At 34.0% G+C, this 23,004-nt stretch overlaps 1 protein-coding gene and 2 long non-coding RNA genes across 10 annotated transcripts in view; 2 read left to right on the top strand and 1 right to left on the bottom strand.

Annotated features, from left to right (window-relative positions):
• The window catches only part of LOC138126367 (calpain-A-like), a 31,269-nt gene extending 16,428 nt beyond the window's left edge, over positions 1-14,841 (top strand). For 5 of the 7 annotated variants that reach the window (XM_069042179.1, XM_069042175.1, XM_069042182.1 and 2 more), the window contains 10 exons: positions 2,309-2,490; positions 2,543-2,796; positions 2,849-3,015; positions 3,115-3,332; positions 4,875-4,914; positions 5,238-5,373; positions 13,685-13,873; positions 13,980-14,107; positions 14,163-14,358; positions 14,415-14,841. In XM_069042179.1, coding sequence (XP_068898280.1) covers positions 2,309-2,490; positions 2,543-2,796; positions 2,849-3,015; positions 3,115-3,332; positions 4,875-4,914; positions 5,238-5,373; positions 13,685-13,873; positions 13,980-14,107; positions 14,163-14,358; positions 14,415-14,497 — 1,593 coding nt within the window. In that variant the 3' untranslated portion in view covers positions 14,498-14,841. Of the gene's footprint in view, positions 1-2,308; positions 2,491-2,542; positions 2,797-2,848; positions 3,016-3,114; positions 3,333-4,874; positions 4,915-5,237; positions 5,374-5,573; positions 5,661-13,684; positions 13,874-13,979; positions 14,108-14,162; positions 14,359-14,414 lie in introns of those variants that run through there. The other 2 variants (XM_069042149.1, XM_069042157.1) reach the window with 2 other exon arrangements.
• LOC138126448 (uncharacterized) overlaps positions 14,817-23,004 on the bottom strand; it is a 49,461-nt gene continuing 41,273 nt past the window's right edge. The window contains exon 3 of the long non-coding RNA XR_011157829.1: positions 14,817-15,318. This is a non-coding gene — a long non-coding RNA (uncharacterized lncRNA). The remainder of the gene's footprint in view (positions 15,319-23,004) is intronic.
• Positions 17,240-19,731, top strand: LOC138126424 (uncharacterized). Of its 2 annotated transcripts, XR_011157808.1 has the most exons (3): positions 18,800-19,064; positions 19,121-19,439; positions 19,494-19,731. It is a non-coding gene; the product is annotated as an uncharacterized lncRNA (long non-coding RNA). The 2 variants fall into 2 exon arrangements; XR_011157807.1 differs by having other exon boundaries at positions 17,240-19,064; positions 19,121-19,731.

Below are 23,004 nucleotides of genomic sequence, written 5' to 3'. Positions count from 1 at the left end.
ATCTTATCGGTTTATGACTCAGTTTCAAGAAATGTCCAGGAATTATTTAACCCCGGATAATCATAAAAGCAAGGCCTATCATTTACACATAGGTAGACAGTTAACTGGAAATGCAAACAGCTTAAAAGAAACTTAGATATTCGATCTAATTCTTTGTTGTTACGCCACTGCAACGACTCTTATTTACCGAACCGTTCCGAAGCACCAATCGTGGTGCGCCGGCTCTCGCCATCCTAAAACGCGTGGACTGTATCTATGTACTTCTCAAAATATCCCCGACTGTTGCAACCGCAAATACGTCTATATAGAGCAAAAACGTTTTGCAACTGCGGACTTCAAATACAGTGAGTGATTGTGTGGATCGTTCTTTTTGTTGCGTACGTCAGAAGAAATGTTGGTATTTTTAGTTGCAGCAATCCGGGTGACTGGTATATTTCAACCTTGATTTTCACACGACATTAGTGTTGCCCTGACTGTAGATCTAAATTATGGACTAAACATTAAATTGTTTAAGAAATATAGAATTTTCAATATGATCAATATTAACACATATGCGGTTTACAATCGATAATTGATAAATGTAGGATTTGCGGAACTGAAGGGGAAACAATTGAACATATCATTTCTTCTTGCACCGTTTTGGCTCAAAGCGAATATAAAAAACGTCACGATATATTCGCTAAAATTATACACATGAATTTAGCAATTTATTAAAGAATACACAACCACATTATAGTTATACACCAGAAAGTTGTTTGGAAAATGACAGTTACAAGTTATATTTTGATAGAACAGTTTTAACTGACATTCATATTAAGCATAACAGACCAGACATTATAATTTTAAATAAACAACAAAAGCAACCATATCTTTTAGATATAGCTGTTCCAAATTCACATAATATAACACAGACATATAACACAAAAATTAATAAATATTTAGAGCTCTCCGTTGCTATGAGAAATCTTTGGTGTTTAGAAAAAATTTCGATTTTACCACTTGTAATTTCAGCAACGGGAATAGTACCGCAATCTCTTTTTAAAAATTTAAAAATTCTGGATTTAGATAACACATTGATAGTTGAAATTCAAAAAGGTATATTATTATACTCATGTCACATCGTGAGGAAGTTCCTTAACATTGGCACAGAACATAATAAAACACAACAAAGTCAAAATGTGGAGGCGAGACGCCGGTAATTATGTTGATAAGCACTGCACTATTACTTGATAGTAATATCCGTAATAGTATATGTACTCCGGCAAAATTGCCGTGCCGCCGGGTGGAGGTGGGATATGATATTACGTGGTTATTATAATTAAAAACAGAAACTGAAAACGAGAAACAACATTATACATAAACTCGCGGGCACAAGTTGGGGAGCGAATGCACACACTTTACGTATCACAGGACTAGCTCTAGTATATTCAACGGCAGAATATTGTTGCCCTGTCTGGAAGAACAGTGCACACGTGAACAAAATAGATGCTCAATTGAATACCACACTTCGAATAATAACGGGTACTTTAAAATCTACTCCAACACCATGGCTACATGTCCTAGCGCACATTATTCCGTACGATATTAGAAGAAAATACGTAACAAAACGAATTTGGGATAAATTTCAAAATTCACCGAACATGTACTCCATAACACAAGAAATGGCAAATTTACCACCCTTTAGATTAAAATCGCGTAAACCACTTTGGAAAGAAGAATTTCTCATGGAACCATTTTCCAAATCTGACTATTGGAAAGCAGCCTGGCAAGACGTAGATATTTTCAATAAAAATCTAATTGAGGATCCTACAAAACAACTTCCGGGATTTGACCTACCTAGGAAAATCTGGTGTAAATTAAATCGTTTTAGAACCGGGCATGGCAAATGCAATAATATGTTGTTTCACTGGAACATTCGTGAAAACCCTTCTTGTGAATGCGGTGCAGAAAAAGAAACCATCCAACACATTTTGGAAGAATGTCCCCTTACTAAATTCCAGCAAGGTTTCTCCAAACTACATCTACTTACCGAAGACGCCCTAAATTGGCTACAACAAATTAAAAACATATAATTTACCATAATTATTTTATGAATTTCGAATTTTAATTGTAATTTTCTTCATACGAATATATATATATATATATAATTAAAAACTTAAAAGCACGTATTGTACATTAATAAGAAACAGACAATTTTGGAAATGAATGGATTTCGTCCTTAATTACATTGTGCGCACATTTCCTTGTTAATTTTTAATATTGTGTTCAATTTGTATTATTGTCTATTGAACGTTAAGTCTGTTAATAGCCTGATCCCGACGTTCTTGAAGCCCAAACTCCAGAAGGCCTCATCCGTGGTCATGCTTATAGTATCACAAAAGTTCAGTATGTTAACATTGCAACACCAAATGTATCGGGAAAAATACCATTATTGAGATTAAGGAATCCATGGGGCAATGAATCCGAATGGAATGGAGCTTGGAGCGATCAGTAAATGTAATTTGAAATATCACTGACCATTTCAAACAGCCATGAATTTTAGTTCTCCCGAATGGCAGTATATATCCGAAGACCAAAAAGAAGAACTCGGTCTTAATTTTGATGCAGACGGCGAATTCTGGATGTCCTTTAAAGATTTTCAAAGTCATTTCGATCGATTAGAAATTTGTAATTTGAATCCTGATTCACTTGCCGAAGACGAATTGACGGAGGGCCGAAACAAAAAATGGGAGATGTCTGTGTTTGAAGGAGAATGGGTTCGTGGTGTAACAGCAGGTGGCTGTCGTAATTTCTTGGGTAAATAATAAGTAATTTGCAATAGACTCCTAAAATGATATGAAAATTGTAGATACATTTTTCCACAATCCCCAATACCGTGTGGTTTTGGAAGAAGTAGATGAAGGAGATGAAGAAGATAAGTGCACTGTGATTATTGCTCTTATGCAGAAAAATCGTCGGCAAATGCGTCGCAGCGGTGGAATAGATTTGCTTACTATAGGTTTTGCAATTTATCACGTAAGTCAGTTGCTACTCCTAAACCTGCTGCACTATATTCAATTTCAAACAAAGAAACAAGATTAGTTAAATTAATTGAATTATTTAAAAATATTTCAGCTGCCGTACCCGGATCGAGTTCCAAAACCGCTCGACCTCAATTTCTTTAAATATAACGCTTCCGTGGCCAGATCACCAAGTTTTATAAATTTGCGTGAAGTGAGCTGTCGATTCAAGTTGCCGCGAGGTACCTATTGTATCGTGCCTTCCACCTTCGATCCAAATGAAGAAGGAGAATTTCTTCTGCGAGTATTTTCCGAACATCAAAATAACATGCAGTATGATGGTTCTTATTCTGATAATTTGCCTACTAGTACCCGGGATAATGAGGTTGACGATGAAGATGATTATCGTCGGCCTCAAAATCCTTATCGTGATGCACCTTCAAGTCCTTACTCTACTACTCCGTCAAATCCATATTCTGCTCCTACTCCAACCAGTCCTTATCCACCTCCACCTGCTAACCCCTACTCAAATCCTTACCCTTCAAATCCATATCCGAGTAATCCTTATCCGTATCCTCAAACTTCATATGGACAATATCCGTATCCGCAAACCCCTCAGCAACCTTACCCTCAATATCCTCAATACCCTCAATATCCGACAGATCCTAATAGAGATTCTCGTGGTTCAAGAAGTTCTGATCCGATTACAAATTTTTTCAATAAGCTGTTTCGTTCATAAGTTTCATTTTTAAAAAGTAAATTATTTTGTAAGTACATACTAACAGGTGATGGAAATTTTTAAAAACATTAATATAGCTTTGCTACTTTAAGAAGCACTTGAGCACAAAATCGGTTTTTCAAGTTAGATTATCGTGATAAAATTCAATTGTAACGTCCTATATAAAATTTACCATAAGAGTTCACTCATAATTCTCTGCGTCCTTTAAAAATATATTAATTTGTTAAATTATTCATACAAAGAGATTAAAAGGTGCTATTAGTAATTAATAAGAAGTAATGAATTTAGTCACTTAAATGTAGTTGTAAAAGTGTCTAACTCTTGTTGTGTTACATATTTATTATTAAGTACATATTAGTTACGATCCACTACATTCTGATTTCCATTCAATTCCTTCCTTCAATGATTTTATAAGTATATGGGTTACCTAATGTTAAGATAATAAAATAAGTATACCTGCTTAATAGTTCCAAAAGGTGTCGTTATTTCAATGCCCCATTTACCTTTATTGTTAGCTTGTTATGAAATGAATTGGGTAACCTCTATATGTTTTCTTTATACATTTTTTTGTCTCCGTGCTTTCAGTTTGAATGAGTTTCTTTACAAACCATAATTAATGCTTAGTTGAAGTTTAACTGTAACTACCCTTGAAATGTCTTACTGGTGTAAGTAGTGACAAGGTACTAGGCCTAACATAAACCTCTAGAAGTTTTGCTAATTGCACATTAATTTTATTACACGTATAGAAGTTTGAAGACCTATTTTCTTAATACATAATTTTGTATGGTTTTATCTTTGAAGATAGAAATTGTCAACAGAATATTATATTAAGTTGCAGAAATGTAGATTATATTTTATAGAATTTATACAATATGCTATTACAATCTTCGGTTTTTACAGATACTTTAAATATCTAATGTTGACTTTACTAGCATTTCTTATGGAGCGCATTTAGTGATTTTCCTTTTGTATTATAATCGTTCGTGTTTTCAATGTTGATAGTATTTATTAGTAATACTCAAGCAAGAATAAAATGTTCAAGTTGATACGAAGATGTGTTATTTTAACCTGTGAGAATAATGTTTAACGATACCCTTTTTCTCATGTTGTTGTTACTTAATATTTTTTGTTTTTAGGGAAAACGATCTACAAATAGGAATAACTGATGATGCTGAGGTAAGTGTTCCACAATTTTTATTGTAGAGAGTGTCATGTCTAATTGATACATTTTATTGAAAATTAGTTTTGTAAAAGCATAAATATTCTATTTAATGTGATTTTGTTATTGAAAATCATATTGAATATAGTAGAACATGGAACTAACTGCATAAATAATAAAGTTCATCGTATAGAGTCTAGAGATAATGTAATTAATTTCTAAAAATACCTACCCTTGTTTTATAGAATATGTAACCTCTGATTATTTGAATTAGGGCCAGTCAATATAAGTCGGCTAATCAAGGTTCTGCTCAATACTATATTTATTAATATACTTGCAGATTAAACCAAAGCTAACACCATATGAGATTAAAGAAAACGAAATTGTTGTAAAATTGTTTAAGAATGTGGCTGGAGAAGATGGAGAGGTTGACTGGAAAGAATTGAAGGAAATATTAGACTATTATACGAGAAAAGGTAGGCATCAAATATCATAATTATTACTTTAATATTGTGTCAGCTTGGTATAGTGTAGTGTATTCTATTCTGCCTGTTTTATTTGCGCATTTGCTTTTCATTTTAATGCTTTCTGTTAGTTTTTGGATAGTTATTTTTAGAACTATTTTAATGATTGCTTTGACAGTCTTTAGCTTTATTATGTTTGTTCTTTTCCAAAGATTACAACTATACAAGGATTATGGGCCCAGGCATTCTGGATGTCCTTTTAAGATCAATGTTTCCTGAGTTCTGCTTTTGAAAAATAGGTATCTATTTACGTTATAAATATTCCTTTTTATTTTTGGAATGTAGATTCATTGTATTAGTTATGCTTTGAATATCAGTCAATTGTGAAACAGAATTTTTTAACAAGTAAATTAAGATTTAAAAATGAAGTAAAATCAAATTATGACATTTAGGTTTAAAGTCAACAAATACTAACTATAGTAATGAAAGAAAATACAAAATTTCAGAATATATTTTGAAAATCATTCCGACCATAATTCTTTGTGGTTTTCAACATACTTTATAATTATGAGTATTGGACATTCACATTAATTTCTGTATTTATTTTTTTTGCCTCCATGGTTAATTATGGTTAATTGCAAATTAGATTCTGAACCAAAATACAAAGTAATAATGAGCCCCCACGGAATTGAAAATGCAACCCACAATCCATTTGGACCCGGTAAATAAATATCCAGCTTTACGTTCCAAATTAAAAAAAAAAAAAGAAAAACTGTATTAGGCATTCACGATCTTTTTGGGACCGAGTTGGCTATGATTTTTTCTTTTCATGTTGGACTAACTGACTCAGTGATGCAACGGATGCAATTTTTTTTTTCGTGCCTCCGGCCGGAATTTGGTAAATTACAGATCTCGAAATCGTCCAGAAACACATGCATTGCCGGCCTAGTCCGGCTAAAAGTAGGGATTTCGAGTTGTCATCGGTTTCGGTTGGCATTTGTTATCAGAATTCTATCAAACGCCAATGTTTGTTGTGTGAATGGCTCGTTAAAAATGTTTTTCTATTTATAACAACGTACAAACTACAAAGAAGCAATAGGTATTTAACTAAAATTAATTAATTAAAATTACGTTTCGAGCCACTTCTTGAATATGGGCTGGTGTATTTATTACAACAAATGTTTCAGGAAAATGCCAAAAACAAAACAAATTAATTAAATTTAATAAATGTCAGGAAACAAGAGCGATGTTGATTTTAAAATTTAAATGTTTAAATGTAAGTGTTGCCAACACAAAAAAAGTCCCTAATACCAATTATTAAAACAAGTGCTTTAACTTCCATTTGACAAAAATCCGCAGAAGTCGGCATGAAAAATTTTGTGTATCACACGTCCAGAAACTGTTTTGCGAGCGTTCGTACTTACAATACATACTCGTCTATCGACTCGTATTGCAAACCGTACTCATGCTCGCAAACGTACAGTTTCTGGCCTAGTGATACAAATAACTATTTTCTGTCAGTGTCTGTTCGACATTTTCTTGCCACTATATTGCCAGATTTATTATTTTAATATTCGTAAGAAACTAAATGATTTATTGTGTAAAAATAATTTAAATTTCCCTTAAAGAAATAAAATAAATTGCCAAATAGTAGTTTATTTAATGAGTTCGTGCGTAAATTGGGTCTTTTTTGGCACGAGTGGGCCATTTTAAAACGCGAGTGAAACGAAATTATATAATATCAGAATAAGTGGCATCGCGGTAGGCGTTGGAAATTCAAATTTACGTTGGCAGCAAGACCCTTGCGAATCATACCCTAGTTTCGATGCTGTTGGTAACCTTCGCTTTTAATTTGGCCTTGATATTATCATTGGAATCGTTTTGTGTTTATTTGCTTGTTATAAGTATTTGGAATTTCCTTGTTTCATTTACGAAAAGTGTATTATTTGTCTGGGGGTTATCTCTGCTGTGGGTGAAAACCATGTCACGCATAACCTCAGAATAAAGTAATGACGGTTTCACATGTTTAGTAAATTTTTTGACATAACATAAAGCTCACTTTAGAGAATCAACGCCTACCGCGATGCCACTTATTCTGAATTATACTATAGCTTGACGTTTCGTTTTGACAAGTTGTGACATTTATCAGTGTCGAACAAAAAAAGTATTTTTTGTTCGACACTGTCAGAATTTGAGAATTTTCTCCTGCGTGAACGGATTTTGTTAAATGTCACAACTTTCAAAACGAAACGTCATGCTAATTTTAAAGATTTTAAGCGATTTGGAGCCTTTAAGGGGCTCGTCGAACAAAAAAACGTTGTATTCAACTCGTTCGTGTGTAAATTGGGCCTTTTTTGGCACTTGTGGGCCTTTAAAACGCGTTTTAAAATTTAATTTAATTTAAAAAGGACAGACCAGATTTAAGAGATCCGGCAACAATGTGCCTATCCCTAGAAAATATAACCCTAAACTGAAAACAACCTAACCTAACACAAAAAGTGTCAATTTCCTTTAGGGAATTTAGTTGTCACCGAGGTACTGCCAACAAAATCACTAGATGGTCATAGCCAACATATATGTAGCCAACTCGGTCCCAAAAAGATCGTGAATGCCTAATACTTATGGCTATAATGAGAATTTTATTATTTAATACATATTTATACAGGGTCATTATAAATGATTGTCCCATCGTAGGTGGCTGTGCGCTATGCTTTAGGTGCGCCGCTACGCCCACTAGTTGTGACAAACATTTATAATGACCCCGTATCAGAGATCCCGTATGTAGTTACAAAATGTAAAGGAAATCCTTTAAGAAAGCCAAGAATCCTGTTTACAACGAAGAAGAAAGTTAATGATCAATTTTTTTGACGATTGCTACATAAGTATTGTTACGTTATTAGTTTTGTTTGTTGCTTTTTGTTCTCGTTGAGAGAAACTCCCCTTAATAACGATTTTCTTTTTCTTTGACTTCGGTCGAGATCTTCTGGGGGTAGCTCGAGAGTGCGATCCCTGAGGAGGGAGGGTGGTGACGACCTATCCGGTAGCCGGGAGAATTAAACTTTCACTGAAATTATGTAAAAGTGGTTTATTTACACTGTCCTACGAGTACAGTTCTAATAAGAATAAAAAAGGATTCCCGGTATACAGCGTGTTATTGAAATGCGTTAAGAAAATTTTAACGGTGATAGAACTCATCGAAACAAATTAGATACTTTTCTATTTACTTCCTATTTACCATTTTTTCGAAAAGTCAAATTTATTTTCATCGTATTCCGTGTCATCCAGTCGTTTATGGATGGAACGGTGAAAGAACAACGGTTTCGTACGAAAAAGGTTAACACAAAAAAAGTAAATACGGCAAAAACCCAGACGGATTGGTCTTGCAAAAACCTACTGACACAATTTAGTCACGTCCTTCACCTGCATGCAGCCGTGTTTACAATTTATTAGAAAATGAATTTCCCGTAATTATCGTTAAAAATGGTGCAGTACACTAATCCGGAGTTAACAGACATGGTGCTCATCTACGGGGACGCTTTATCAAATGCTGATGAAGCTAGGCGTTTGTACATGGAGAGATTTCCCGATCGCCAAGTTCCCTGTGCACGTACCTTTGTGAATGGTGTCCAGCATTTAAGGGATTATGGTACTTTTAGTCCCGTCAACCGAGATCTCGCCGTGTCTTGGACTTGGAGCCTGAAATTCTGCAAGCTGTTGAGGAAGAACCGAATGTTAGTTGCCGACGACTTGCATTACGAAGTTTTACAATTTGGAGAAGGCTACACGAACAGGGATTACATCCTTATCATCATCAACGTGTCCAACACTTAAAACCAGAAGATCCACCACGTCGAATTGCATTTTGTCAATGGCTTCTTCAAAAAATCGTCGAAGAACCCAATTTTTTAAGCATCGTCTTAACCACAAACGAAGGGGGATTTACTTGAGATGGAGTTTTCAATTCGCATAATACCCACATATGGTCGGAAGAACATCCTCACCAAATACGAGAACGTGGTTTCCAAGATTTTCGATGAACGTGTGAGAGGGAATAATCGGGCTACATATCTTACCTCAACATTTAAATAGTGAAGAATATTTAATTTTTTTACAAAATGTGCTGAGTGACCATTTGGATGACGTGACGTTGCTGGTTGGGAGGGCCGTTAATTTAGAAAATCGGTGGATAAGTCGTGATGGACCAGTTTTATAGCCAGCTCGTTCACCGGACTTAAACCCTTCGTTCGCTTTTAATGTACGCGCGGAGACATTGGCGGGTAAACTTTGTCCAGCGAGAGATTGGGAGATTTTAAATTGTAGACTTGTAACTCAACACTACAAAATGTACTAGAATACATGAATAACGGCCGTATTCATCAACGCCAGTTAACGTTAACTGTAGGTTAAAATACTTCGTTACTTTAGTTACCTATTATATAACTTATATAACTATATATAACTTTAACTGGCGTTGGTGAATACGAGCATAATTTCAGGGCAAAAATTTTGCTGCTTAAGGGGTATATTTCAAATTTTACGTGCGCTAAGTGCTACTTTCTCTACGTAGGATTTAGTGATTCTTATGTCAACCAATCTCTCGCTGCACAAACTATACTAGAATTTACGATCAAACTAGTTAAAATTTTATCTGGGTTTAGAATGATTTTTCGAAAAAATGGTAAAAGAAAAGTAATTTGTTTTTATGAGTTCTATCACCGTTTAAATTTTCTTAACGCATTTCAATAACATGCTGTATCCTATTTCCGATAAACGATTGGCGAACCACTTGTGTTTTCGCCGCGCCAAGGAAAGAAAAACGGTCAACGAAAATTTCTGCTACGCAGGCGTTCGGCCGTTCTGGTACCTTCCGTCGGAGATCCGCAAATCCGCTCTCCGGAGTCTTGGTTCGGACTTCTCGGACGCTCCCGTCCTCTCCCTCTTCGGATCCCGACGCGCTCAACCACTCACCCCTTTCAGCCCACTATCCACTCCTGCACAGATATGACGACAAAACCGCGACAAATTGACGGAAAACTGGTTTCCCCGTTTTATAGTTTCGGCCCTCCCAACCGCGGCTTTTTTTGGTTTTCCGCGGAAAACGGAAATCGCCGCGAGTCGTGCGCACGGTGGTCGAATGTTTGAGAACTTTTAAAATGTAACAGTATGTGTCTACTTTTTCTGCTGTTCTAAATGGACCAACGTCGCTTTTCATTGTAAATGACCTGTGTAATGCATTGAACTAGAAATTGAAGAGTCTTTGTATCTAGAATAAAAAAACAGCTAATGCTATTTAAACTCTTTTATTTCATACTATCCGGTAGGTGTTCGATTGCATCATCAATTTGAGTCCGGTAGGTGAGTTATAACAGTATCAGAGCCGGAAAGTGTCACTAAGCAACACCTACCGGACTGTTTTATTTTTATCCATCAAATCTGACACTGAAAAGTGAAAAAGTCAAAAAATATTCAATCTAAAAAAAAACAATAGCAACGGCCGTTGTCACAGGAAAAAGGTGATGCTATTTTCACAGAATAATGTGATTCTTTAATTTTTGAAATAAAATTATGATGCACAAGAGACTTCCAGTATGAAATAAAATACATTACGATATACATCCGGTAGTACTTGTAACAGGTACTCGTTTAGACATTTTACAAGTAACCTACCGGACTTATAACGTAAATTACTATTACAGCATAAACACTTCAGTGTCAAGTTCAATGCATGACATAGGTTATTTGAAATGGAAACTGACATGGTCCATTTGGATTCAAGGCACAGATTGATTTTGAAACATCCTGTCAGTAGTTAACGCCTGTTATTCTTTGCATGTGTTTGAATGTAACAATATAATGTTTTTACGTTTTTATCAGTTGTTATGTTTAAAGCGTTTTTGGATTCTTTTACTGTTTTTCGCAGCAGTTAATTTAACTGATCATTTGTTTTCGAAATAAACTTCTGACGATATGATTAATACATCTTTATCTTTGACTTTCTTTTTTTGCTTAAAAATATACATAGTTGCATGGCTTGATATCCATTTGTTTAGTAAATAATGTTTAAATATTTAAATAATCAGAAACAGGCTTCTGAAGCTTGTTTTCAGAAATAATCCGTTGATAATTATTATGAAAGTGTAGTTTGCATTTGACAAAAAAAATGTTGACATGTTTTCTTACAATTTGTCGCTTTTTTTGTTAGATAAGCAAGATTGGAGGAGGTAACTTTAAAAAAATCACAATTTTTGCTTACAATTGTTATGTTAAATTTTGAGTTTCATGTGGATTTTGTAAATATTTTTACACAAATTTAGTTCCTTTAGATATTTCATGAACTTGATGAATAAAACAAATTATTAAAAATTCGAAGACAAGTTGGATAATTCAATTTTATAACTGACTATTCCATGCACCTGTCATTTGTAAAAAATAAATCAATAAAAACACAATTGTACACATTTGTTACCATGGTTTCAAAGAATTCGTCTGAATATTCCACTGGTGTAAATTGTATCGGATATTCCGCTAGTGATGAATTTATGGAATTGCTTCCAAACGGACTCACATGTATTCTTTGTGTTGTTGGGAACATTTTCTTCAATTTCTGCGTTAATTTTTTCCGATTTGCTGCCAAATCCAAAGAGTTGGTTCATGGAATAGTCCTCCGAATACAACTCGTAGTCCAAATTATGTAGACTATTTTTCAGACTGGTTTCACTCATTCAATTGTGCGTGCTAAAGCACTCGTGGATTAATTTCCAAGCACAATTGACATTCGTGACCAGTTTGAAAAATAATCGGTTGTAATTCCACGAGAGTCTGAAGTGATCGATTTTTAACACGAAAGCTCTCCTAGGTAACAACGAGTGTCACTTTGACAGTATTAATTTCCCGACACCGAAGGTGGAGGGAAATTATGTCAAAATGACAAGAGTAGTTACCTTTTGAGAACTTGAGTGTTAAAACAGATCATTTCAAGAGCTAGAGTATAATTCAGTTGATTATTTCATGAATTAAATACGGGGTGATCAAGAAGGACTGTTTAAGTTGGTAACACTGGATCGTATTTTAAATCGTATAACAGGAGTAATTTCCGGTTGTTGGTGGCTTCTCGTTGTTAATGCTATACCTATATCAGATATTTGTCAAATAAACCAACAAAACATATCCAGTTGCAGTGTTATAAATAACCGAGTTAAAAAATTTTCTCAATTGTACTACCAACTTAAACAGTCCTTCTTGATCACCCGGTAGTACCATTTGACAACAGTATTTATTTTATTACTTTAGCAATAGGATTGAAAACATCTGACAAATCTACTTGACGAATTATCGAATTATCACTATAATCCAAAAATTAATGCCTTACGATTGGTCGAAAACGATGATGAATGAAATAATCGCCATAATTTGGACTACTCGTGGTATTACACAGTGTGGAAATTTTAACTGGAATAAAATTCATAACTTGAAAAAAAAAGTTAGGGGTGCGCCAGAATATGGGCAGAGAAAAACAAAAATCGATCTGTTTCGGGAATTTTTACAAAAATCACCGATGTCCAAGTTATCAATTTTATTCCAGTTAAAGTTTCCACACTGTATACGACAATTCAACTAGCATTCTCTCGATCAATCAGATTTACTAAGTTGGTCAGTAAGGACCAATCACACTTGTTTTAAAAAAATTGCCGCGGAAATATTCACTATTTATTGACGAATTGCTATAACAACCATTTTTAAATTACAAACTACCATTCAAGTATTTCTTTCATACAGGGTCATTATAAATGATTGTCCCATCGCAGTTGGCGTTGGTGACAGGGTTTAATGTGCGGCAAGCCTTATAAAATGTGTGAGACTAGTATCGCCGATAGGTGGCGCTCCTGGCGGTAGTTTACTAGTTTGGCTAACGTTGCGAGGTTGAGGCACATCCAAAATTTGTGTGGGTTTTCAACGCCAACTGCGATGGGACAATCATTTATAATGACCCTGTAGAATTTTTCAATTTTCACTCGGTGAATTGTCATGCCGAATACAAACTCGTGGGTACGAAATTGCCGGAAATTTTCTCCTCAGACCACTCGTATTTGTTTCTTAAGACAATTAGCACTCACCTTTGTTGCTATTAAGAAATCCTACTCGTGGACTTCGTCCACTCGTGAGATTTCTATAGCAGCAAAAATTCGTGCAGTTAGTTATCAAAAAATTACCATCACTTATGTAATTACTGTTGAAAATTTTTAATCTGCTGCTGAATAAGAAAACTGCAGGTTCTATTAAATTGGCTTCCGCGCTGGTGCTTATGTAGTGTTTTTCGCTGTAGAAGAGCCATCTGTAGCAATGAATGTGGATGGTGTTGGGGCACTTCCACAATCAGCTCCTCCGGCTTCTGGTGAACATCATCTTCTTGATGTAATATTAGCGCTTCTTTGTGGAGTCTTATGCAAAAACCCGTCTCTTGACGAAGTTCCAGTCCCAACTCAAGACATGGCATTAAATAATCCATACCCTGGTAGGTGCTTGGTAAATTTTGTGCGTTGTCATATATTATGCTCTGAGTAACTGACAGTGGATGTTGTAAGTCTGTGTTGACAATAAAAAAACATTGTGATTCACAGAAACTAAAAATAAGGGGTTTTCAAAAGACGTGTGTCGCAGCATGATAGCCATGTTGGATATAGACCGAACGGGAAAATTAAATTTTGAAGAGTTTAAAAGGCTGTGGATGATTATTAGAGCTTGGAAAGTATGGACTTTAAATAGCATAGATGTTTTTAATAATGGTTAATATTCAATTCTAGTCAGTTTTCAATCAGTTTGATAAAAATCGAAGCGGAACCTTGACCGGTTTTGAATTGAGACAAGCGCTTACTTCAGCTGGATATACTTTAAATAATCACACTTTAAATATTCTAATGCATCGATATGGAAATAAGGATGCAGAAATTGAATTTGACGATTTCATTATGTGTGCAGTCAAATTAAAAATAATGATAGGTATGTGTTACTTAATTTTATTCGTATTCAGATTTCTTAATACATTTCTGTTTCAGAATTGTTTAAAGAAGTGGCTTCAGATAAAGACAAAGCTACTTTTTCGCTAGAAGATTGGATTGAAAACACTCTTTATGCTTAATATTGGATCATAGTAATATTGTTCAAACGTATTTATAAAATATCTATTTATCCATTTATCTACAAGAAACATTTTAAAGACCTTTGATGAAGACATTATTTTACTGATCTAAATAGAATATATTAAAATATTTTTGATATGTTTTTAAGAAAGTTAGTTTTACGCTTACTAATAATTTTAAATATTACACCAAATTTTAGCTTAATCACAATTTTTGAAATTATAATATAAAATATTGTAATAAATGATTTGCAAGGTGCATACAGGTATGTACAGGTCTCATGTGCTATCTTAAAACTTTAAAAAAATCTACAACTCGTTACAATAAAGAACTAAAAATTAAATATATTTTAATAATTACAAAAATACAACAACTGTAATTATGTACTATACTGCTCGCAAGTGAAATCCGAACACCCAGAAACAATGCGTTTTTTAAAATAAAAATTTACACACATACATATACCTATTCAGGGTACACTCGGTAACAAATGATTTAAGTTTAAAACAATTCGGCAAACAAGCAGTTAAAAGAAATCAATAATGAGTTGGGCTACCGCGCTCCCGAATACAGTCCTGCATTCTGCGAGGCATGCTGGCAATGGCATTGTCTGTGAAGTCGCATGCCTCGCTACGACACCCCGAAGTTCTTCCAAAGTTGTTGGAGGATGTGGTAAATCGTCGATGAATTTCCCCATCGCATCCCACACTTTTTTGATGGGCGACAAATCGGGGAATCGAGGCCATAGCAACAATTCTGTTTATTCCTCTTCCAAGACAACCAAAGAAGATCGAGCAATATGTGGGCGTGCGTTGTCTTGCTGGGGGTTGGGCAGTGCCTCGAATAAACAGTGACCGAGATCTGCTGCCGTGAGAAATAACACCCCATACCATTACTCCAACAGTATGGTGTACAGTTGCGGACACGGAATTTTAGACGTCAAATTTATGTCAATTCAAAAAATGTCAATGTAAGCCACGCTTTATTGTCATTATGATTGACATTTGAAAGTTTATTTTTGGCATGTCAGTATGATAAAAACACGGCCTCCTAGATTCATAAGAGACTCGTGTCTTATCCAGCCTGCCGCATTCGTAGTTCTAAGCATGTTCTAAGCATTATTTTTGTTTTATAGGGTGCGCCATAATACGGAGCTTATGTGTTGTGTACTGGTTGCCTGCCTTGCATGAAATTATTGTTTTATAGACGTGTTTTCAACAGTTTTAACGCACACATACATCAAAAACATTTTTTATGAACGGTAAATTTAATTTCAACAATTTTCTTTTTTTTTTGTCTGAGTGCAAGTTACAAAAATTTAGAATGACATGAAGTTCTAATTTTTAAATAAGTGCCTCACTCACATTTTACCATGAACAAGACAATGAATTAGAGGATTTCCCGAAAGATAGGCCAAGATTTTCTTCAAAACAAAATTTAAATTTTCCTTTGGAATGCTTAGTAGAATTTCTACTATTATTGAAATTATTATAAATTGTATAGTTTGCGAACGAGAAATTGGAATTTTAGCTTCTTCACTTGCAATGGTTACATTGTAAAGATTATAATAATGAAGATTTACGATAGTGTAAGTTTATCTACCTGCTAGTTACTAAAAAGGGATGCCGAATATCGGCAAAATGCAGATTGTTTGTCCCTCCTGGAATGAACTGCTCATAGCCGTAAATCTTCATTATTATCTATAATGTTTAACCTACCCAAAACCCATTGCAAGATGCAAGTGAAGAAGCTAAAATTCCAATTTCTCATTCCCAAACTATTCTAGACCCACAAATTGATCATTGGGGTAACTTAGCCTTCCTCTATCTTAGTAATAAATTCCAGTAAAGGGATTTTCTTTTTCGAATTTGAATCTTGTAAATGTCACAAGCAATAATCACATCCATGGACTGCCTCCGTTATTTTCATAATTAAGTAGCCACATAAAAAAGCTGTTGCCGCCGTCTCAATTTGAAAATTGGTACTTGGGAAATAAGTAAAAGAAGACAATTTTTCTAGTTTTTCCAAAGAACTATCTTGCAAGGTGACTGAAATATTTACATTGGTCCTTAAATTTTGGAATCTTGGTAAAATTTTACTACTTGCATATTCTGCGGCACTCATGAGATTACCAGTATGATCTCTCAGTCCTATCTTCTATGCCGCATTTAAAGTGATATCATTGGGTAGATTATGATAAGAAATGTTAACTTTATGTCGTGAACTAATACAACATTTTTTCTTTGTTTGTGGCATTTTTTAAAGTTTCGACTGCACTTAGTTTTTCAAATTGACAATTTATTATACCGGGACATTTTTTAACATTGAACATAGCCCATACTTATTCCCTATGTTCAGTTTTAAAAAACACAGGTCAATGCATGTATGTAATCACGTAACCAAGGTAACGAAAATAAGTACTTGACCGTTAAACAAAATGGTCAAGTTGTTTGAAGAAGAAATACACATACTGCAGTTATTCTATGCCAACCAGAGCATTAGAAATGTGCGTGACCTTTCCAATGCAGCACATGATAGACCAAATCCATCAATCGGAACAATTTATTTCAAAATTTCTGGTGTTCGGTATAGTTGGTTGCATAGCAACTCACAATGCATTGATCTGTGTTTTTTAAAATTGAACATAGGGAATAACTATGGACCACAGACAATTAAACTATAGTAAGACACTTCAATCCCATATAATAATGTTGGAATAGACTTTCTGTAAATAAAAAGGTAGGAACTAGTGCCATTTATTAAATGAAAGTAATTACAATAGCTAACGTTTTCAGTATTGAGAAATTGTCAATAAGAAAACAATAAAGAAAGGGAAAAAATAACATTTTCTACTTTTTGGGCAATTTGTGAATCTGCTACGTAATTTATAAAGATAAAAACTTAAGTGATGAAACTTCTTAATAAAGTTATACTTTCAGTTTCAATTCAAGACAAAAAGAAACCAAACAATAGTGTGTGCCCCCGGTACCTATTCTTTTAAGGAGCATGACAAGTTAAAATTGAAACTAAAATACACAGTGGGCCAAAAAAAAAACGGTACAAATTTTGTTCGTTCATATCTTCCTGAGTTATTAAGTTTTTTAAATGATTAATATACCAGTGAAAAACCCAATATTTATAGAAAAGATGAAGGCCTCTTGCTGTGCAGAGATAGTCCTAACTCAAAAGTTGTGCGTCATAACATGAAGACATGCAAAAATTCTGGTTTTGAAGATTACCTATCTCAATTATGAGTTTTCAGATATGGTTCAATATGCCCTCCATTTTTATTAGCTATCATTTGTAATCGTCTTTGTCCGTCCCCAATTGCAGAAGCTACATATTTGTCTTTGAGGTAGCTGATTCCAGCATTCCGTTCAGGAGCCTTCAGCTCAAGGTATATGATTGTTTGTGCCGCGCGGTGCGATGTTGATGTTGCTCCATCTATAACTAGTGAAGACGATTGCAAATGGTAGCTAATAAAAATGGGGAGCATATTGAACCATATCTGTAAAACTTATAATTGAGAGAATTTTTGCATGTCTTCATGTTGTGACGCACAATTTTTCAGTTCTGGACAACAACAATCTTTTCTATAAATATTGAGGTTTTCACTGGTATATTACTCATTAAAAACAGATAATAACTCAGGAAAATATGAGCGTACAAAATTGGTACCGTTTTTATCGACCCACTATGTATATGTGTATAACAGAAGAGTTGTGTGTTGTGTTGCCAAAATTTACGATCTAAGTGTATTTTTGAATAAAAGAAGTATTGGAAAGAAATTACGTATCGCCTTAGAACGAAAAATTTATTTTCATGGTTTATATGTCAAAGCCATTTTCTGGAAATTAAAACAAAATTGTTGGATGCATCAATCAATTTGATCATTTATAAAAAAAAAAAATGCAGGACGTAAGAAGAGAATTAAAAAAAAAAATCGTCAAAGAGATGTTACTTACGAAGCAAATGGGGATTTTCTGAATATTTAATTTTAGTTTTGGTTCTAGTTTTTAATTTAATTCATTTATTGTTAATTTTTCTTATAATTAATAAAACGTTGTGCATTTTAAAGACATTTTACATTTGAAATTAATATTAAATGAGGACAAAATTATTAATTTAAACAACTCCATCAAGCATGCTTTATAAAATTAGTTCGGCCAACTGCTCGCGCCGCGCTGGAATCGTGTTTCCAAAAATTGGGTAGCAATGCGACGTCTTACTATAGTTTAATTGTCTGTGCCATGGCCTCCTAGATCAAAAGAGACAAAGCGTCTCTTACCCATGACCAACTTCATTCATATCCGCTTCGCTTCTATATGGCCGTTTCAATTTTGAATTTTACATGCAATCAAATGTTCCCATTTGATGGACATCTACTAGCGACATCTCCTCAACAAACAATCAAACTACAACTGAATTTGACATTAACGTCAAGGTCAATGGCCTCATTTTTATGTTATTACTGTTATCAGCCCATTAAAAAAAAAAAAACACGAAGACGAAAATGTTGGGTTTAATTTAACTAGATGACAACACTAACAAAACACATTTTTAAAGGTAAGAGCACTATTTATAACTTCAAAACTTTTCATCTCAGTGGTTTACTGTGCAAGCTTACTCTTTAAAGAATCCATTTATTCTACAAAAATATTACTAAGGACTGGTTTCGCAGCTGTTTTAATAATAACATTGCATACTGCAGCTTTGTGGTCTGCACAGGAAAACGCTGAATTTTGAAGGAGGTGATCATACAGCAAGTCATGCAAATGAGTACATGGTTTCTCATATTGTAGAAATGGTACCTAACAGTTTTTGTATTATATTCGCAATTCTCAATAATGCCTACAAATGAATCACTGGGATACAGCAATTGACTCTGATTTTGAAGGGCTATTAATCTTAACAAAGATCCTAGTATGATGGTGGATAAAAGTGACATAAAAGATCACTTTGCCAAATTTGTATTGTATATGTATTGTTTTGCAGGGAAGAAGCAGGTTCATTTTCATCTGGGGACTGGGTCAGGATGTGAATTCGTACAAACAACAACAGGGTTCTAAAATAACCAAAGAAAACATTTTGCATGTTGTATACATATTTTGGATCTGAATTCCTACAAATACGAATGGGACAGCATCTTTAGTGAGTGTCACTTTTTTTGAAGATGATCTGTAATTTTGTTGAGATCTGTAATACCATTTAATAAACTACCTTCTATAAGAAATTTTATTATTCAAAAAATACTACAAGATCTTTTAAGAGACTTTAGCAATTTGTTTCTCTGATCAGAATCGCTTGGAAATTGGAAAAAAGGCTTCAAATTTCCACAAATAAAACACTCTGCCCATTTTGTTAAAAAAACAACTAAACAGTCCCGAATTTATTTAAACTTTAGAATGAATAAGTTGTCAACTTGACGGAAGATGGCGACACATGATGCACGTTTCATGGACTACTTTGCGGGAACAAATTTTTGCTAAATTGAGACGGCCATATAGAAGCGAAGCGAATATGAATGAAGTTGGTCATGCTCTTACCAGGCCCGTCGCATATTTAGTTCAAGGCACGGCTTCCTAGATTAATAAGAGTCGAAGCCTCTAATACGGCTGGTCGAGTTCCTTGAACTGTCTGTTCCTTCAAAAGCCAAAAGTATAGTAGCGCCCTCTACCAAAAAACGAATATTTTTTTAATTAAATGAATGAAAAATCGTATTAATGTTTTTTTTTTCTATCAATAATCTACTTTTTGAAGTAGTGTATGTAACATACAAATTACGATTCTTTTTAAAATGAGATTTGCACGCGGTTAAGCAGCCAAATACACAAACATAGATGTATTAAATTAGATGTAGCAATACCTGGTAAACGTATATCCGTTATTAAAAAACATATCAAAGAAAATTGTACATCTCTCCACTTCTTTCTATATTTAATTAAATGCATTTTTCATCTTTTTTTATCACATTAGCCATAATGTCGTATACGAATCGGTGCTGATTAAACAGACACGCATGCGCACGATTTTAGTCGACGCTGTCAATTTAAATTGTCAAATATTTAAATTTAAAACGAATAGCTATAAAAACGAGTATTTAATATTAAAGAATTGTTTTTTAAACAATAAATTAGGTCCTACTACACTACAATGAGATCCTGTATTGTTTGTTCCACTCCTTACAATCCTTTCACGAGCGAAGAAATATCCTTTCATCGGTATGTACCTACCTGTGTGTATGCTTAAATTAGATTTACCTGCTTATAAAACCCTTTCCAGTTTTCCAAAAGATGAATCATTAAGGAGTACATGGATAAAAGTTTGTAAAATCGAGGAAAAATTTAAAAAAGTAAAAGATGCAGTAATTTGTTCTCAACATTTTCAAATAACTGATTACGATCAAACCCGATTACCTCAGAAAATCCTTTTGAAAGAATCTGTGCCGTCACAAAAGTTAACTTTAAATAAAATGCCAGATAATCTCCCAAACTTCCATATCCCTGGTAATGATAACGACGTTGCAAATTTATGCAATTTTATTACCTACCTTTTTTCATTTGTAGAAAACGATCCTCCTAGTATTTTACCCCAATTAAGTGTGCAAGCAGATGCTAGGTACATTGGTGATTTACAACCACACCATTTTAATAGTCCTCGTAAAGCAAAGCGTCACATAAATATGATAACGACATATGTTGATGAACAAAAACAACAAATAAAAAAATTAAAAACTGAAAACACCAAATTAATCACAAAAATAAATAATTTAGATAATTTGTTGGATCAACTGGTTGAAAAAAAATTATTAGCTGAAGAAAGACAAGAAACTGTAATGGTACAAATTGATTATTAACATTTTTTAACGGTATTTTTTAAATTGATATATTTACTACAGGACTCGGTACCTGACGCCATGAAAAACATTTTGAAGAGACAATTGGCTTCAAAAAATGCTAAATTTACACCAGAACTCAGGGCATTTGCTCTAACTCTCAATTTTTATTCTCCTAGGGCTTATAACTATGTGAGATCCACCTTTAATAACCTTTTACCTCATCCTGTTACCATAAATAAATGGTATTCATCAGTAAATGGTGACCCAGGGTTTACTGAAGAAGCTTTTGAGGCTATTAAACTGAGAGTTGCTAACTGCAATCATTCAAAAACAATTGTGGTTAATTTGGTGCTTGATGAGATGGCAATTAGACAAAAAGTGGAATACAGTGGCGACAAATTTCATGGGTACGTTGAAGTAGGGATTGAAAATGACCCCGATTGTATTAACACTACAGAAGCCACAAATGCCTTAGTGATAATGGTAGTCGCTCTTAATGAAAATTGGAAAGTACCAGTGGGTTATTTTCTGATTAAAAGTCTGAGAGCGCAGGAAAGAGCTGATATAATAAATCGTTCTTTAACACGATTACAAGATACCGGTGCAAAATGTCATTCTATCACCTTCGATGGAGCATCGGTTAATATATCGATGTGTAAAGTATTGGGTGCTAATTACAGTTTCGAAAATTTCAAACCGTATTTTCCACATCCAGTTACAAATAAGCCTGTCTATACATTCTATGACGCATGCCATATGCTTAAATTGTGCAGAAATGCTTTTTGTGACAAGGAACTATTGTACGATTTAAATAATTTTCCAATTGAGTGGAAATATATAAAGCAATTAGTTGACCTACAACAAACTGAGGGTTTAAGAGCAGCAAATAAATTGACAAAGAGGCATGTTAATTATCACAATGAGATAATGAAAGTGTTCCTAGCGGCACAGACCATGAGCACAAGTGTTGCGAGTAGCCTATGCTTTTGTAAAAGAGTAGCAAAAGGATTTGAAGACTGCGAAGCAACTGCAAACTTTTGTTTAATATTTAATAATTTGTTTGATATTTTAAACTGCAAAAACAAATATTCCAAGGGCGAATTTTCTCAAGCCATTAATGATTCAAATTATGAATTTCTACATGAAAAAATCCAGACGTATGTGAACTATGTCAAAAATTTAAAAACTAATACTGGTACATTATTAATTGAAAGTAATAGAAAGACAGGGTTTTTAGGATTCATAATTAATTGCAATAACTTGCTGAATTTATATAAGGATTTAAAATCGCACTATAAATTTGAATATATTTTAAGCTTCAAGTTAAGTCAAGACCACCTGGAAACATTTTTTAGTGCAGTAAGAAGTCGCTCTGGATTCAACAACAACCTGCCTTCAATTTAAAGCCGCCTATAAAAGGCTAATTGTAAAACACGAAATTAGTGGTTCAAAATATGGTAATTGCAGTATATTAGATGCTGCCAGCATATTACACGTTTCTAGCGGTACAAAATCGAAAACAACCGATACAATTCTCGAGGATGACCTTTCAGAATTTGAATTGAAATTAAATTGGCTCTCTCTCAGTTTATTGAAGATGTGGTAGTTTACATATCAGGTTTCGTCATTAAAAAAGTAAAACCGAAAATTCTTTGTCAAATTTGCTGC

This window comes from Tenebrio molitor, chromosome 1 (assembly GCF_963966145.1).
Source record: "Tenebrio molitor chromosome 1, icTenMoli1.1, whole genome shotgun sequence".
NCBI lineage: Eukaryota > Metazoa > Arthropoda > Insecta > Coleoptera > Tenebrionidae > Tenebrio > Tenebrio molitor.
Note: the sequence above shows the minus strand (reverse complement) of the source record. Positions and strands in the feature narration are given on the sequence as shown.